This window comes from Cupressus sempervirens, chromosome 6 (assembly GCF_028749045.1).
Source record: "Cupressus sempervirens isolate cs-2001-9-10 chromosome 6, ASM2874904v1, whole genome shotgun sequence".
NCBI classification, from domain to species: domain Eukaryota; kingdom Viridiplantae; phylum Streptophyta; class Pinopsida; order Cupressales; family Cupressaceae; genus Cupressus; species Cupressus sempervirens.
In genome coordinates, this window is record NC_143123.1 from 566,222,067 (window position 1) to 566,239,208 (window position 17,142).

The 17,142-nt window shown below is 34.5% G+C and overlaps 1 protein-coding gene across 3 annotated transcripts in view; it reads right to left on the reverse strand.

Annotated features, from left to right (window-relative positions):
• LOC149553530 (putative glycosyltransferase At5g03795) overlaps window positions 1-17,142 on the reverse strand; it is a 166,764-nt gene extending 149,622 nt beyond the window's left edge. For 2 of the 3 annotated variants that reach the window (XM_089788942.1, XM_089788943.1), the window contains exon 1: window positions 15,872-17,142. In XM_089788942.1, coding sequence (XP_089645068.1) covers window positions 15,875-17,137 — 1,263 coding nt within the window. In that variant the 5' untranslated portion in view covers window positions 17,138-17,142 and the 3' untranslated portion in view covers window positions 15,872-15,874. Of the gene's footprint in view, window positions 1-13,765; window positions 14,029-15,871 lie in introns of those variants that run through there. The other variant, XM_089788941.1, reaches the window with a different exon arrangement.

The window sequence follows — 17,142 nt, forward strand, 5'->3', positions numbered from 1 at the left end:
GTGCCATCGGATTCCCTATCTGGTGATTGTACTCCTCGCAATCGTCAGAGAGGCTGGAGCAATTCTGTGCACTGCTCACATACTCCTAGATCATAGCCTCATTGTCGCTCTCCCAGTGGTGGATTTGGTGGTTGCCACCACTCAGCCTCGCCTCTGTAGAGGTTGGGTATGAGTTGGTACCCTTTGGCTCCATTTACTACCCCTGATGGGGGTTGGCCTTCTTCTCATAGAGACCTCAAGTGGGCTTTCCCTCAACTAGACTTAGCTATCTCTCTGTCCAAGCCAGAGGGAGAAAAAGAAACTGATGATGTTGTTCCTGCCCCTATTGATTGGGCTTCCACTTAGCCAACTACCAACCCCAAGGACTTTTGGGGTTCTAATGATAAAGATCCTCCCTTGGCTAGCACTTCCTCTAGGAACTTGAGGGCTTTATATATTTTGTTAATGATTTTTTTTTTTATGAATAATTGTTTTATCTAGCTTCGTGTCGAGTGAACTCATAGGGTGATCTTGTATCCCCTGACCCTTTTTTGTGGATATGTATCTTTAAATTGAATTAATAGGAAAGTTCTATTCATGAAAAAATTAAAAGTTTGAATATTTCTCATGAGATGTGTTATGAGTTAAAAGGTTTCAGAAAAAGAATATAAGATTGTAAATGAATAGTGTCTTGAATTGGAATGCTCTTTCTTTCAAGTGATAATGTTGTTTCCCAAGGGAAATAATCACACACCCTATTCATGGCTTTCATACTTTATACATCTAATTTAGAAAATAGGCTAATCGGACCTCAAGTAATTTGGTGCATCCTTTGAGGACTGTTATGATAATAATGTAACATCACCACCTCATGGTTTAGGCTTTGGCTCAGTGAAAAAGGGGGCATGTAATAGATTTTTCAAAATCAACACAAATTATATGTGATCACACATTGATGAGTATCCATTGACAGAGGATGCACCAATTAGTGTTTGATTTCTCATGTGAAGACTGGCGACGCATGCTCTAAGAGTAACTAGAATAATTTTGGGCATTACGACAAGTAAAATTTAAGTAAAAACTGTATGTCATGCTTGATGACCAGGAGTCGGTCTTGTTTTAAATCAAAGCCATCAAGGAACAGTCTAAAAGTGTAAAATAAGAGGTATTGTCTATCTTTTATAGAGGAAATGCAACTTTAATTGGATGTTCTCACTTCAAACTAATGGTATTCAAGACACATGAGTAAGGGAGGAGCTCAAAGATTTGAAGGAAGTTGTGGCTTACACAAATGAGTTGTTTTAACTTTGGCATATCACATCACAATATGTAAGGCAGCTGTGAAGTCGCCATTATCAATGATTGTAACAATAACTCGGGAGCGTCCATGGTCAAATTCATTATCAAATTTGCACAAAGTGCAATTGATAAATGTATTATTTCATTCTTCGACTGAAGGAGGGTATGATTGCGATTGAAACCCTTTTCTTATCCAATCTAATTCAACATCTTTCGCCCAATCTACCCATATTAGGATCAGAGAAAACAAATGGATTGGTCAACGATCCTCCACTACTTGTGATAGCAAAATGTTGAATGGGGGAGGGAACCGACTCTAGTTTCAAGGCTAGTTGTGAGGGAAATGTTATGCCAAGTAACACAAATAGGAAAATCGATTATTCAAATACCTAGCTTCAAAAGGGAGAAGTGTGTTAGCATAGATTACCATGAGAGGAAAATTTTCCACAAGGACAGTGTGACACCATTTGCCCCACATTGCCCAAGTTGTGGGCATTTTCAATATTTTTTTACTCAAATATAATCTAGTAATGCGTCTTAAAGGCTCACACCTTGTGAGACACAACTTGCACAAGGGGTACACAGTTGAATTAGTGATTGGAAATGATATTTTGACCAACATAGACCACTAACTTGTAGGTGATGTAGCAACTTCAAGAACCAATAGGCAAGAGACAATTGGCACACGAATTGAGGTGATGAGCTAGAGCTAATGAACAGGTGTCACACTCATGCAATTCTGCAAGATGGAGGTGTCAGTATAGCGACAAAGTGTAGAGGTGCCATGTGGTAGTGGAACCCATCATCGTGACTGGATCCAAGTGGACATGTGGCAAGATCGTGCACACTCGCAATCCCTGTGTCTATGGAAACAAAGTGGGATGTTGCCACGTGACATGGCACGACTAGCCGCCTGGCGAGTAGTTTAATGAGGTAGCGTTGAGGTGGCTATATTAGTGAATCACAAAGTGACACATGGCACTCGAGGTTGAAGACAGAAACATTAGCGAAGGAAATGTGGCATGATCTCGCTCTCCCACAAGGTAATGATGACATCATCATGATGAAGCGAGATTGCAACATGCGACAAAGATGCTCAGGTGGAGCCAGATGAGGCAGTAGGCTGATAGAAACTCAAGGACCAAATCGATGAGTGCCACATGTTGATGATGTGGCAGGTTGACCAAAGATGTTGACAAAACCGATGATTGAGTAGTGACTGGATTTGAGTGGACCAATAGGATGGTGCCACGTGGTAGTCAATCACTTGACCATGGAGCAAAAAATAGAGGGAAAGCTCTCATTGAAATTTAAGTTTAAAGACTAAAGCCCAAAAATTTGAATGCACAACTTAGGATTTAAAAGGGATTTTAAAATTTAATGAGCCCCAGTATTTTAAATTGAGAGCATTTTATTATAAAGTTTTTACTTTATATTAAAATTAAATATTTGGAAAGTGGTATGCACTTTTAATCTTCAAGTCTGCTCGGCTTTCAACAAGGGGTTTCTAGTTCAAATCTCCACCAAATATAGGACTATTATATATCGTTGGAAAGCTCTCGAAGTGTAGAATCCAAATTTGTAGTCCAAATACATGCAAATTTTAATGGTAAAAAGTTATTCAAGGATTTGTCCAAGTAGCTCTTCTCCAATTGATTTTCCTTCTTGTTGTTTGTTACTCAATCATGGCAGTTACATATCTTTACTTGCAAATCTGCCATCTCGGTAGGGGCCAAACTTGGTGAATTTTCTTCTAGCACTATCACAGCCTACAACCAAATTCAACTTAGGGTTCTACACGATCCAATCTCAACAAGGACCACCTAACGCAAGAAGGGATTGAACAACTAGGGCCAAAGGCTTGCCTAATCATCCAAACACCTTGTCGAGTAAACACAACGGAAGCATACACACAAAGAAAAACACCAAGGGGAGAGAGAGAGAGAGCGCAAAACACTTTTATTGATTCGTCAAGTTATCAGCATACATGCTCAGTTGTAAGGCCTTCTGGGTTACTGCCAAATACAAAATACAACTTCAAGATCCACGATCTAGCTTCAAATTCGCTTTTCTAGAAAACCTTTGCTCTGAACTCTCTAAGTCTTTCTCTAACCTAAACCAATTACCTCTACTTATACTTGCTAAAATGGCTTACAGAGATTCTAGATCATTACATAATAGAAAGGTTGACCTTAAAACTGTCTGCACTCATCCCAAGACAAGATCCTATCAATAATTCACGATCCAAATTAAATACATAAAGCGACTCAAACTAAGACCCAATCAAAGACAAACTCGATCAAAGAAGGAATCGAACATCAACAAATATTAGGTTCACTCGACACACAAAGGAACACTCAATCAACATTGGAACTCGGTTAATACTGCTAGTTAACACTAATAACACTGAACTCAGTTAACACTATTGGTTAACACTATTGGTTAACACTGAACTCGATTAACACTATTGGTTAACACTGCAAACTCGGTGATAATTACCATAATGAACAAAATGAGCAGGATTACAAGGCAAACTAGGATGATCCTACATCAAAAGAGGAGACTCCAATCATGAAAGTAGATCCATTTTCCAAATTCATGAATATCAATGTGAATTGATTCCCTCCCAAATGAAGTAACATCAGGCATAACATTATTGAAAATTTGGGAAGTATTTGAAGGTCTAGTCATTAGTGAGAGACATCATTGAGTCTTCTTGACAATTCGAGTCATCACAACATCATTCAAGACTATTTCTAACATCTTCATAGATATTGTAGTGCCTGCCCCTAGGTCACATTTTTGTTATCATTGTCGAACTCTTTTTTTGGGCTAGCTTTATGTTGATGGTTAGCAGCATTGTTTTGAGATTATCAGATATTGTGCTATGGATTTAGTTGATATGTGATAAGATTACTTAGACTCTACATTTCATGTATGCATGATGATTATTCAAGTGATTTTAGTTATTGATGATGATTAGATTAGATGGTTTATTATCACATGTGTTTTCTTATGGATACTTACCCCATACTTGCATGTGTATGGTGTGTGTGTTTGTTCTTGGATGGCGTGTCTGATGTGGTTAAGGAAGGGAGTCGTAGTCACCTGCTAGTTGGGATCTACACGATGCACCACTTCCTACCATTGCCTGTTTAGCTTAGCATATATATATATATATATATATATATATATATATATATATATATATATATATATATATATATATATATATATAGTGTATGTACATGGATGGTTTTTATGCAGGTTGCAGGTACCGGGTATCGACTTCCCTGAATTGCCAGGATGAGCATACCTTATCACATTATCTTAATGGTAAGAGAGGGGAGATAAATTCTCATGTCCAAATTCCAACCCTTTAAGCCATTTGTCCTAATTGAAAATTAGGACAAGTATATGAGTTTAGTACCCTCTAAATGCATCAGATGACGTAATTCGTGATATTAACCCTTTTGGTTTGATTTTGTATGTGTTTTCTATTCATTAAGCTTAATTCAAAAATTTAATTAATGGTTTAATTTAATGAAAAATTAATATGATATTTTAATATTTATTTTATTTAATTAATTAGAAAATTAATTAAATAAAATAATTAAATTTGAAGATAAAAGTTATAATTTTACAGTTGGAATGTGATAATATTTATTTAAGTTAATAAATATTTTAGCAATTAAGTTTCAAAAATAAATGTAAAAGTGGAAAAGATATTAAAATTATTAAAAGATTATAGGTTGCATGATGTGTGCATGTGATTAAAATATAAATATATTAAGATAAAACAAGTGGAGTTATTAAAGTTAGTGCATGAGATTTAAAATTAATAAATTAAATTGGAAAGAGTAAAGTGAATATTAAATTAATTAATGTGCATTATTTTAATATTTAGGAGTTTGCAAATTCTCAGGAGTTGTTATGTAGACAACACAGGAGTTTGCACTCTAAGTATGCACATGTTGTTTACACTTAGGAGTTAGCATATTATTTGAGCACATGGTGTCTACAACCTCCTAGAGATCTCATCATGTCTATCTTCTTATCATGAAAGTTATGTGCTTGGTTGTCATGCTTATCTCCTAGTTCTTCTAGACACATTCTAGATGCATCTTAGAGGCCTTTAAATAGAGGCTCTCCTAGTGTGTTTGGACAAGCAGAGATGCATTCGAGAAGCTCTTATGCTTCAACATGCTCATATGCTTCTACAAGCACTCTTAGTCACGATCACGCAAGGCGATTGGTTCGGATCTTGAAAGAATTGCGAATGTTGGAGAAGGAAGGGATTCTCTATGGACTTCTAAGGGATGGCAAATTAACATCAGTGTCTAGGTGCACTCGTGATTTTCACATATTTCATTTGCACTCTTTCTCTTCCTGTCTTCATCGTGTCTATTATATGAGTCTGAATATACTCCATGAATGAATCTTTAAACTTGAAATTGGAATCTAGATATGTATGTTAATTTTAATTGGTTGAGAAGAAAACAATAGAAAACTCTAGTTCCAATTAAGAAGAAATTAGTTCTAAATCGAGTTTGGGTACGAATTAGAATCCAATTGAGAAATAGATTTTAAAAAGGTTTTTAAATTGATAGCCAAATCCATTAGAGAATTTATTTAGTAAATTTGGAGAACAAATATTTTATGAGATTTCTTAAAATTGAAAGCCTTTAAAATTGTGTAGATAAAGACATGTTTATTCAGATCTATATATATATATATATATATATATATCCGCATGTTAAAATCATTACGGAAATATACATTTGAAAAAATTCGAATCGCAATGATGACAAACGTTTTTAAAACGTTATAATAATAAGAATTATTTCATATTGCATAAGTTTGGGGGGGGGGGGAGGGAACCCACACCCCCGTACTCGTTGACACCGCGGGTACCTATTGTCGCAGGTACTGTGACGACAGAGGGTACATAGTACTGTTGTCGCTACAGAGCCTGCAACCGCAGGGTACCACGTGCCGACGACGATGTTTATATATATATATGTATTATGTTGTATGCGATTTGGTGGTGATGAAATCGAATTTCTCCATTTCAAATTTCTTAAAATATTTATCATTAAAATTAATAATTATATATATATATATATATATATATATATATATATATATATATATATATATATATATATATATATATATATATGTACGTATGTATGCATATATATGTGTGTGCGTGTGTATATGTAAGTATGTATATATGTAATTAATAATTAATAATTATCATAATTTGATAAATGATCATCCTTTATAATAATGAATTATTTTGTAATATTACAGTCTAACTATATAAATTTAATTAATTGTTTTGGATTATGAAGAAAAGATGTTTATGAAATTAATTGGTAAATTCTCATGTCAAAATTTACTTTTTAAATTTAATGGAGGAAGTTTGCAAATAACGTTTATATAAACAAAATATTATTAGAACAATTAAAAAATTGAGTCTAATGGTTGATTTTTAATATTAATTATTTAATGTATATTAAATATTATTTAATATATGTATTAAATAATTAAGAGATGGTAATTTATATTATGTTGATTTAAATTAAGAGACTTTAATGATATTGGATTAAGATTTAATTGATAAGGAATCATTGTTATATTATAACATTGTTATAACACTGCTACGATTTGAATTATTATGTTATTGTTAATATATTATGTATTATTAAATAAATTATAGATATACCTTAATTGTGCTAAGAGTTAGTCAAATATTAACCAATGAAGTTTTTGTAAAGTTTTTCTAGAACAATTAATAATAGTTTTGATGAGTTTATTATTTATTAATGTTTGTTGGATCTAACAAATTATTAATAAATAATAGTATAATGCTCTAAATGATTATCAATAATATTAATTTGTTAAGGAAATATTAGTATTCATTGAAAAAGTGACGTATATGATCATTATAGATTTATTAATAAGATTTCCAATATAACTTGTTATTAAATATTAACAAGTCATTATTAATACTAGAGAATTGGATTATGGTTGGCCTTTAACTTACAAATTATAGTTAGTGATTAATCAACTGATATTCTTTGGGTTGTTGGTATGGTTATGTAATTATTAATTAAATTAATTAATTAGAGTTAATTAAATTTAATTAATAATTAAGTTATGTAATAGAGTTTTAGTTGATATGATTCTTTTAACGAAATTGTAAAGCATTTACATCAAAGTTGATTAAGTCTTATTCTAATGACCTGAATAATGACCTTAGGTATTTTAATGATTGTTAGTGATGATTTAATCAAGAGACTTAAGTTTTAGTGATATTTGATTGAGATTTAATTAAGTACTATTAGAATGATATAGAGTCATGGATTGTGTACATTATTAATTAATTATATGATTTGATTAAGATTAATTCGAAGATTGATAACTGGCTTTCTTATCATTTAAAAGAATATGATCCTTTGGTTTTGTTTGGAGTAGTTGAATTGATGATAATGAAGAGTTATTCAATTAGTAACATTGATCTTAGCAAAATAAAGCAAATGATTTTATTAAGTGTCAAATGATTTAATGAGTAAATATTTATACTTCAGTTATTTTTAGAATGTAATTTTAAATAAATGGAAGGATAATGTTATCGAGGGAATAACGGGTTGACTTGTAGGTCAAATGATTACTCTTATATACTTAAAGTATACTTGCAAATGAAAACTGAAACCTCCATACTCAATTCAACTATGTAAATTTTAGCAAACCAAAACTTGTGCTTGCATTGTGTCTTCTCTTCTTGTTTTGGGTTTTTTGGGTTTACTAGTGTTGACCAATTATAGGACGTCTACTAGAGGCTCAGAGGTTATGATTGTGATGTCATGATGATGTTTTTTGATTCCGATCTTTATAAACCCAACCATGGTTATGTGATGGAATGCTCTATGAGATGTTTGTATTTACTGATTGTTATTTCTCATCAGTCTTCTTGAGGGGAGCTGAGTTTATATGTATTTGAGACACTTGACTTAACCATTTTTGAATCATCGATCAGTTATCCTTGGATTACTTTCAAGTCGCCGTGATGGGACTAAAATGTTGATTTATTTCTTGATGATGTCATATTGTGACATGTTTTGACTCAACCATTTTGGAGTCTTCGATCAGTATGATTTTGAGATATATTTTGGTTATTGAGAACCAATGGATACTTTTGATTATCAATGATACCTTCAGTTGCCAATAGAGAATTGTTGTGGTCATGATTATCTATGGATGCTTTTCATTTGCTCATGGAGATTTGATGCTCTTTTTATGGATTATTTTTTTGGTATTTTTCCAATCGCTTGTATAGGACTATGGTGATTTTGTGATTTATGATTTCATGAGCTTAGGGTAGGTTATCTACTTGTAGTGTCGGGAAGTGGCTTGCAATGGGGACTGGAGCCCTAAGTGGCTGCCAGGGTAACTCATTGTAAGTTGTTTTAATAAGTGATAACATTTACACTAAATGAGGATTAAATAAACCTAAAAAGATAATTGTTTTGTTCTCGCCCATGCCTCGAGTGCTAGTACAGACTAGGATGGGAGTAGAGAGAACGCTTGGTTGCGACCTTGCATTCCATAGTATGCCTTGTCATTATGAGAGGATACTAGTGGCGCATAAGGATCAGTAGGGACCCATGGAGTCCTAAGCTAACTGTCAGGGTAACTTCTACATGATATATGCGATGATACTTGCCCGCTTACAAAGTAGGTTTCCTACATGTCTTTGTTGTGCCTCTGGAATTAGATGTCAATTTTGTGATTGGAACCTTTGAGTTAGTATACTTTTAGGATTCCTGAACTTAGAGAGTATTTATGCTATGTGAATTTGATAACCTATTTGGGACTTGAGATTATCTCCTCAGCACGGTGGGAGTGGACCATTTAGATTCCACGCGATCGGGTGGTAGTGCTTATCACTCTTATCATTTGAGATCCGTCTAAGACACCGTGGCTAATGCATTCTTTGTTGGTATCTATCTTCATGGATTATGATGGTGGACATGTATCCTCACATTATTTGCATCTGTTAGATGATGTTATCTTATGCTTTATCTTGCATGTTAGATTTATTTATGCATATGATGTAGTATGTTTTAGGAGTGACATTCCTACTATGATAATACCGATGATCTCTTCGATGACTTGGGATGTTATGCACGAAGGGATGGCTAGGATCCATGATGGTCTAATGATGCTATTTACGGTTGGGAGGAACCGTGCACTTAGTTAATTATGTTTGATGATACATGGTCATCTTTTACGATGAATGTTTATATCTTCTATGATGATGTATCATGTATAATTTGTGGTTTCATTTATGTTATTGCATCAAGGATTAGATTTAGAATGATGATGTACTTTATTTCACACGTGTATATTTTTTTATGCCTTTCATACCCTGTGGCATGTACAATGGGTGATGGAGCAATCGGAAATGTAATTCAAGAATGTTGGATATTTCATTATTATTTCATGAGGATGTAATATTAGATGGATTCATTAATAGTTATTTAGATGTGATTCAACCTTAAGGGATCCATGAAGAATGTAACCTGTTATGTATGTTATGTTTACTCTCAGTGGAATGTTGTTATTTCTTTCGCTACTATGTTATGAATGGTTTTTACTTTCATGTTTTAAAAAAAAAAAAAAGCTACCAAACTTAGTGAAACTTTAGGTTAATTCTTTGGATCTCTTGGCAGGGCATTACAGATATAGTGACATCAAGTTTGCTTGTGAAGGTATACATGTTACATTTTTTGATCTAGTATTTTCTTTACAACACCACACTTTTGATTTGGCGCATATTTCATTTCAATTTCAAGGTTAATTCCTCAACAAGGGTTTGACTGACGCAAACTTCTCTCCAAATAATTCCTTTGTTTTTGAGTGGAGGAGCAAGTGGTGCTAGCTTTGAGATCAAACTTGGCGAGCACAAGATCTCAACTACAATCTAAAATTATTATTTTTCCAAAAAGAGAAGGGAACAAGTCGACAGTTGCTCCAAATCATTATAAGATTGAATCTACTAGTTAGTTACAACTTCTTGACTATGTTTTTTGTAACAAAATTTGTTAATCTATGCATAAAGAAATTCAACTTTATTCCTCGTTTGACCTTGACTCTTTGCATATATTTAATTAAACATTCATTCATCCTAGTTCTTTTAGCATTCTTCTGGCTCTTTTGGCATGTTTGTTCTTTGCAGTCTGACATGGTAAGGGGCTTACTGTCTATTCCTCTTTGTTACCATGGGGTTTCAGGTGCCCATTATAAACCTGCTTTTGTGGTTTATGAGTACTATGTTATTTGCGATGCCACCCTGGTCGCATGTTCTTGGTTGTTGACCTGTTTCACCTTTGGGTTGTAGCTATGTTTGGTTTGAGCTTCATTGAAAATTTTATGATATGTAAAGGGTTTTAGGAACACTTCAAAACTCGTTTTCCTTAATAAAAAACATTCATTCATCCACTCGTCAATTGCAAAACAATAAAGGAACCACTAGGTTTATTGGGTACTTGATTCTTCTTTTAAGCCTAGGTGGACCATTGTTCCTTCTAATGCAACATAAAAGGGGATAGGGCCTAGTCAACATTCACTTGAGTCCCTTGGTCACCCCTCACCCCTCCTTTCTATGATACACCTTGTTGATCATGCCCTTTTTATGTTATACAATAATTTATAGATTTCAAAAAATGAACACTGTATGACCAAGTTACGGCCCTAGCATCATAAGCATGAAGTTTTGACTTCAATTGCTTGGTTCAAAAAATCAATAAAGAATCTAACAAAATTATTGGCACAAAAGGATAACCCTCTAATCAAACTTTTGCAATGATGGCATGTTTACAAAATATAGACATCGTATGTACAAATTATACCCAATTTTGTGAAAGTCCTCTAATTGGGCAGACAAAAGCCAAAAGGGGCTTAAAAACCCAACCCCTAGTCACATGCAAACCCTACTTGAACAAAGGTGGTTAACTAGCAACACTCTAACAATAGGGCAGTAATGATTTATTAGATCTCCTGGAGCTCGCTCTAAAGCTCTTGGAGCTCGCTTTGAAGCACTTTGGAGCTCACCCTAAAATTCTTTGGGTGTGCTTTGGAGCACTTAGAGCTCTTGGAGCAAAGTGCACTCTAGAGTGCTCAAGGATGTTTGTATAAACTAGTACGAAACAAAAAACTTGCCTCTAAAAATGCACAATCTCCAATTTTGATGAAACGACATGCAATCTTAGGGTTTTAAGTCCTCTAATTGTTACGATTATGTTGACTTCAATCCAAAGTGCTCATAAATGATGTTGAACTCTATTATTCCCCTCTAATTGTGTGCATAGAGAACTACCCAAAACCTTAACCACTTTGATTTAGATGAAATGACAAGTGACTTTGGGTTTTGGGATGTAAACATAATGATCAAGTTTGTGCAACTCTAAAAAATGGAAAAAAATTCCCCAAATCTATGTCCACTCAAAAAGGCGAATTTGGAACCCCTGCAACACCCTTGAGGAAAATCCCTTAAAGCTTGAGAAGAGATTTTCTAAGCCTATGCTCTAATACCACGTTAAAAATGTTGAGCTCTATTACCATGTTGAAGTTGTTGAGCTCTAATATCATGTTGAAATTTGCAACACAAACACTTGTAGGATCAAATAACAAAACAAAAACACCTTCCACAAGTGAGGGTAGCAAGAAAGAACTGCTATATCTTAATTGTAAAAAGATGACAATATTGCAAAATTGATGATTGTAGGATGAATTGCAAGAAGTACAATGAATTACTTTTCTAGAGAGCAAAAACTCTAAAATTAGGCACAAGACAAACTAAAACTAAAAAAGAAAATTAGAGTTATATGCATGATGTACAAACTAGAGCCCAAGTAGACTATACAACAATAAATTAAGCTCAACTAAGTTAGTTTAAGCTAGGGATGCATGTACAAACATGTGCTCAAGTAGCTAGAGAATATTCTTTGATCATGTGCACAATTATTTAATGCAACAAAACTATGTATGTGCATCATAAATGCATGCTCTAACAACACTTTAGGTTTTCTCTATACATATTTCAAAACCTAGCCCTCGTGAACTTTCCCTTTCACCTCCATTGTTCTTTGGCTTCATTGTACCAAAATGGTCAACAACAATGGCCCATTACCTTATTAATTCTTCCTCCATTGTGTTATTATGAAGCACCATGATAATCAATTTCATCTATAGGTGTGGTAGTCGCAATCCTCACACACCCCGCAATGCCTACAACCCCAAGATCTCACACACACAAAACTATCTCATATGTGTTAACTAAAATATGTTGCGCAAACTATTTGAGGTAGTCTCCCAATATGAACATGTTGTAATATCTTCAGGTCAAAGGCCCACTTCAAGATTTTACATACAAATCCTTTAAAAAACTCTTAAAAGTCACAGGTCATTTAGAGGCTACAATAGTAGCATCTACCCCAAACACAAATACCCCAAGTAAACATAAGCACTTGTCTCAAATGCACACCCTAATCTAAACATGAACATGTGATAGAATTACAAATCCACCTACACCTCCCCAAAGGCCTTTCAACAACCCTTACGACTACCATGCATGGCATCTTTAACAATTTCAAATACCAAATAAAAGACTTTTAGAACTATTGATTCCCTTTATAATAAACAATATAATTTTGATCCCCAACATATTTTGTTTTAGTTTGAATCGGATCACAAACTATTAAAAGTAGAAAATGATACATTAAGTGTTTACCATTTTACTTATTTTTAATCCTACAATAACAATGAGTTTCTCTATTTCAATCTTCTGTATATCTCATCACAAGCAAACACTAGATATAATGCAGCATGCCAATAGAATTGCAAAGAATCTCAATTGAAATGTAAAAGTGGGTTAAAAAATTCCAAGAATGAAATATAAAATCCCAAGAAAGAAATAGTGATTGCTCCATTTTTAAGAGGGTATTATTAAAAGAGAGAGTTTGATAAACGTATATATACCATGTTGGTGAATAGATTTAGAGTTCATTCTTAAAGTAATATTAAAAACTAAGTTGGCATAATAATGAAGCCTATGCACTCTAAAGCACATGTCTCACATTAGAATCTAAAAGGCAATAGACTTGTACACCTCACCCAAAAAATAAAAGGTATCATGTTTGAATTTCAAAGGTCGACTTAGGCCAAGGGATTTCGGAACTAGTAACAATTAGTTTAAAACAAGTAAACCAGTTTTACAGATCTAAATATTAAGCTCCCTTGATATTACCATTTATTGTACAAATAAATATATGAAGTTCCCATATTCATTCAAGATGCAACATTTGAGACATGTAGTTCTAAATTTCTAAGTGAGAATTCAATAGTTTTTGAGTATTCAGAAGATGAATGTTACCTAGTATACTACAAGTTTAGCACCTACTCTGAAAAACATTCAAGCAAAGTGCAAAGAACCAAATTTGTGTCCATTTAAATCCCTAGACATATATTTGTGTCCATTTAAATCCCTTCCAATTATTGACAAGGAAGCTTTGACAAATCGTATCAGAAGTGAATGCTCATGCTTTCGCACAATGAAGAGATTATATATAAATTAGGCTGGTTAATAACAAGAGTGGAAACCGTTTTCTAGTAGATATTCAGTTAAAAACAATTTGGAATACAACCGTGCTCCCATGAAATTTCATAAAGAGACTCTCAGACCTGCAGCAACTCAGCATTTTGGAAAAATGTTTAAAATAAATAAAAACTAGTCTTTCGACAAAGGGCGCGACTCAGAAACAAACCCACCAACAAGAATACCATTATTAAATATAGGCAGTGGAGGTGGGAAAACAACGGTGATGGAGCTAACGGTTAAACTCAGAATTGTGTGACAAACAAGAAGTCTACATTCGAGAAAAATTCTATAGTAATTTTCTGAGAAAATGAACCCATAATCAACCACCATCCAAAACACAGATTTAGATGAAAACTACAAATATATATATCAAACAAAAAAAATTCAGTGGGATTTTCTGAATTGCAAAGAAGATGGAGAAACAAGAATTACCCAAATCTCAGAATTTGATTAAAAACAGATATGCAGACCTGAGGGAACTCATCATTTTGGAAAACAGTGGTTTAAAAACATGAAACAAAAGCCTTTCTACAAAGAGGGTGATCCAGACACAGACCCAAGAAGTATAATCCATGAATAAGTTTTGTAAAAGTTTTGTTTGCAGAGGGCAATGCACAAGGGGGATGAAGCAAAGAAATTAAACTTGAATTATGTGACAGTCAACAAGACTCCAAATCAGAATTCAAAAATCCATTGCCCATTTTCTGAGTAAATGAACACATAATCAACCATTATCGAGAACTCATAGGTGAGTGACAAACTGCATGGATCTCTATCAGGAAAAAAATTCATTAGTCATTTACTGACTTGCAACTAGAAAGCAAGTAGAGAAACAACCACTATCCAAAACTCAGAACTTGATGACAAACTGCAGGGCCTCGTATTGGTAAAAAAAAGATCCTTCAGTCATTTTTCGAGTTGCAAATGGAAAATGAGTGCAGAATCAACTATTATGATCATCCAAAGATCAGAATTGGAAAACAAACTGCAGGTCTCCGTACTAGGAAAAGATCCATAAGTTATTTTACGACTTGTGAATGTCAATTGACAGAAGAATTTCAAAAATGGAATTGGGGAACAAAAGAGAAATCTTTGCAAGGAGACGCAATCAAAGACTTTAAATATTCTTTTACAAGCAAATGCCAGCAGAATCTTGCAGTAAATAAGCTCAACAGAAATTCAAAATGGGGCTGGGGACCAAAAGAGCACTATTTGCAAGGAGATGCAAACAAATGACTGCAGAATCTTGCAGTAAATAACCTCAACAGAAATCCAACAATGGGGGTGGAAAAAGAAGTGCAATCTTAGACACAAACCAACCTTTGAAATATGCTTTTTCAAGCAGAGCACACAGCTCTGTCCGTCTAGAAATAATAGCAGATCCAATTATATTTTAGTTAAAGTAGTTGTGTGACAATACCCATCACTACTTCTATGTGGTTTAATTATGAAGCACCTGATAGAAAGAAGTTATGACAATACACAAGATTGACCAGAGGTCAGCTGAGATGAAAAAAAAAGCTAACAGGAAGGCTGAAAGGAAATCCAACAACCAAAAGTATTGCATCAAACTAGAACTAGCATGCAATAGAACTAAAATGAAGAGGCTAAATCCCAACTAAAAAACACTGGGCATGCCAGAATATCAAAAAACCAACGAATACAGAACAATCTTACGTAAATACAGCCCATCTCCAAAGGAACAACCTAAAGAGAACTGGTGGAAAACAAAATTCATCTAGTGAAATCAGATTTCCACAATGCATATCAATGAATTCTTTTTTCTGGGTTTGATTGTATAACAATTATTTACCATCAACGTTTGGGATCACATTACATAAGTCATCATTAAGATACAAGAGAGCTAAGGAAGACAAAATGAAAGTGTAGAATGAACAACACATGGAAATGGAAAAGAACACTGACCCTTCAGCTACTCATATGCCTCCGAGCATATCTGATAGTGTGTCGTCGAAGCCACAGCTGGTACATTAGACTGTAGAATGCATCATATGGTTGCGGAGTAGAGTGCCACTTCAAATGTTTGCTTGCTTCCATGGCTAGAATCTTCATCTTCTGCAATTGGCTTTCCGGTATCTTCTCTAGCGTTTGCTTCAGGTTACTTACCTGCCTCATGTTCACGATAATCACAAATTCTTGCCAATTAAGGATATCCTGCAATGGCACATCAAACAGGGGACCCTGAGCTATTATAACTGGAATACACCCAAATTTCAATGCATCCACGAGGGTTGATGAATTGCCCCCATCGACAACGAAATTCAAGCAGAATCTACTTGACGAGAGCCTCTGGAAATAAAGATAAGGCTCTGGGATCAGGGAGTCTAAAACAAAATCTGGATCATTTTCCCATTCCTGAAGAACTGAGCCAAGCCCAGCAGGTGCACCCACATGATAGGCAAGAATAGTTCTGGATTCTCCATCACTTTGCTGAAGCTTTAGGGTTTGATGAACATCCGTTCCTGATTCCACAAAAGGCATGCTTATATCCTTGTGTGGGAAAAACCTTGCCTTAGTACCACCAACGGAGAGAGGAAGGGGGTAGAGGGAGATTTGAATTGCATTTTTCTTCAGTTCAACAACACTTCTAGAAGAATCTGTCAATACCCCCTCACGAGAGAAATAAAAATGATCTGCACCTAGGGTTCTACTCCAAAAAGGGTATTGACTCTTCAAATCGTCTATATATCTTCTCAAAAACCTAGAGACACTTGTCGATGTATTAATACCCAAAGCATCCAATGAAAATGGCAGGAAGAACAAGTGGGCCTTTTCTGGGTCATCTGTAACGAAATCGCTACTGATCAGGTTTTCGTAGAACATGGCACCATGTCTGTCAAGGTCTCTTAACCTCTGATCGCCGCACCACTCAGGGGACCCGAAATCTTGTTGTTTACGAGGGTATATATAAATTTTGAATTTACCAAGCATATCCTCATAATTTGATCTAAATGTCAATGGAGAAAGATATAGAGAATTTGTAACTGAATCTACATCAAGGAGATCACTTCTAATCGGCTCAAGTTTTTCAGAAAAGAATCCACCTTGTACAGAAGAATCTGAAACAACTGTTTGAGATATTGTTGTGACGTTTGTGATCCCAAAGGCTTGAGTTAGAAGTTGAATAGCCAAGATACATAAAAGATCTCCTGCAGGAATCCTCCACGCCATTGCTG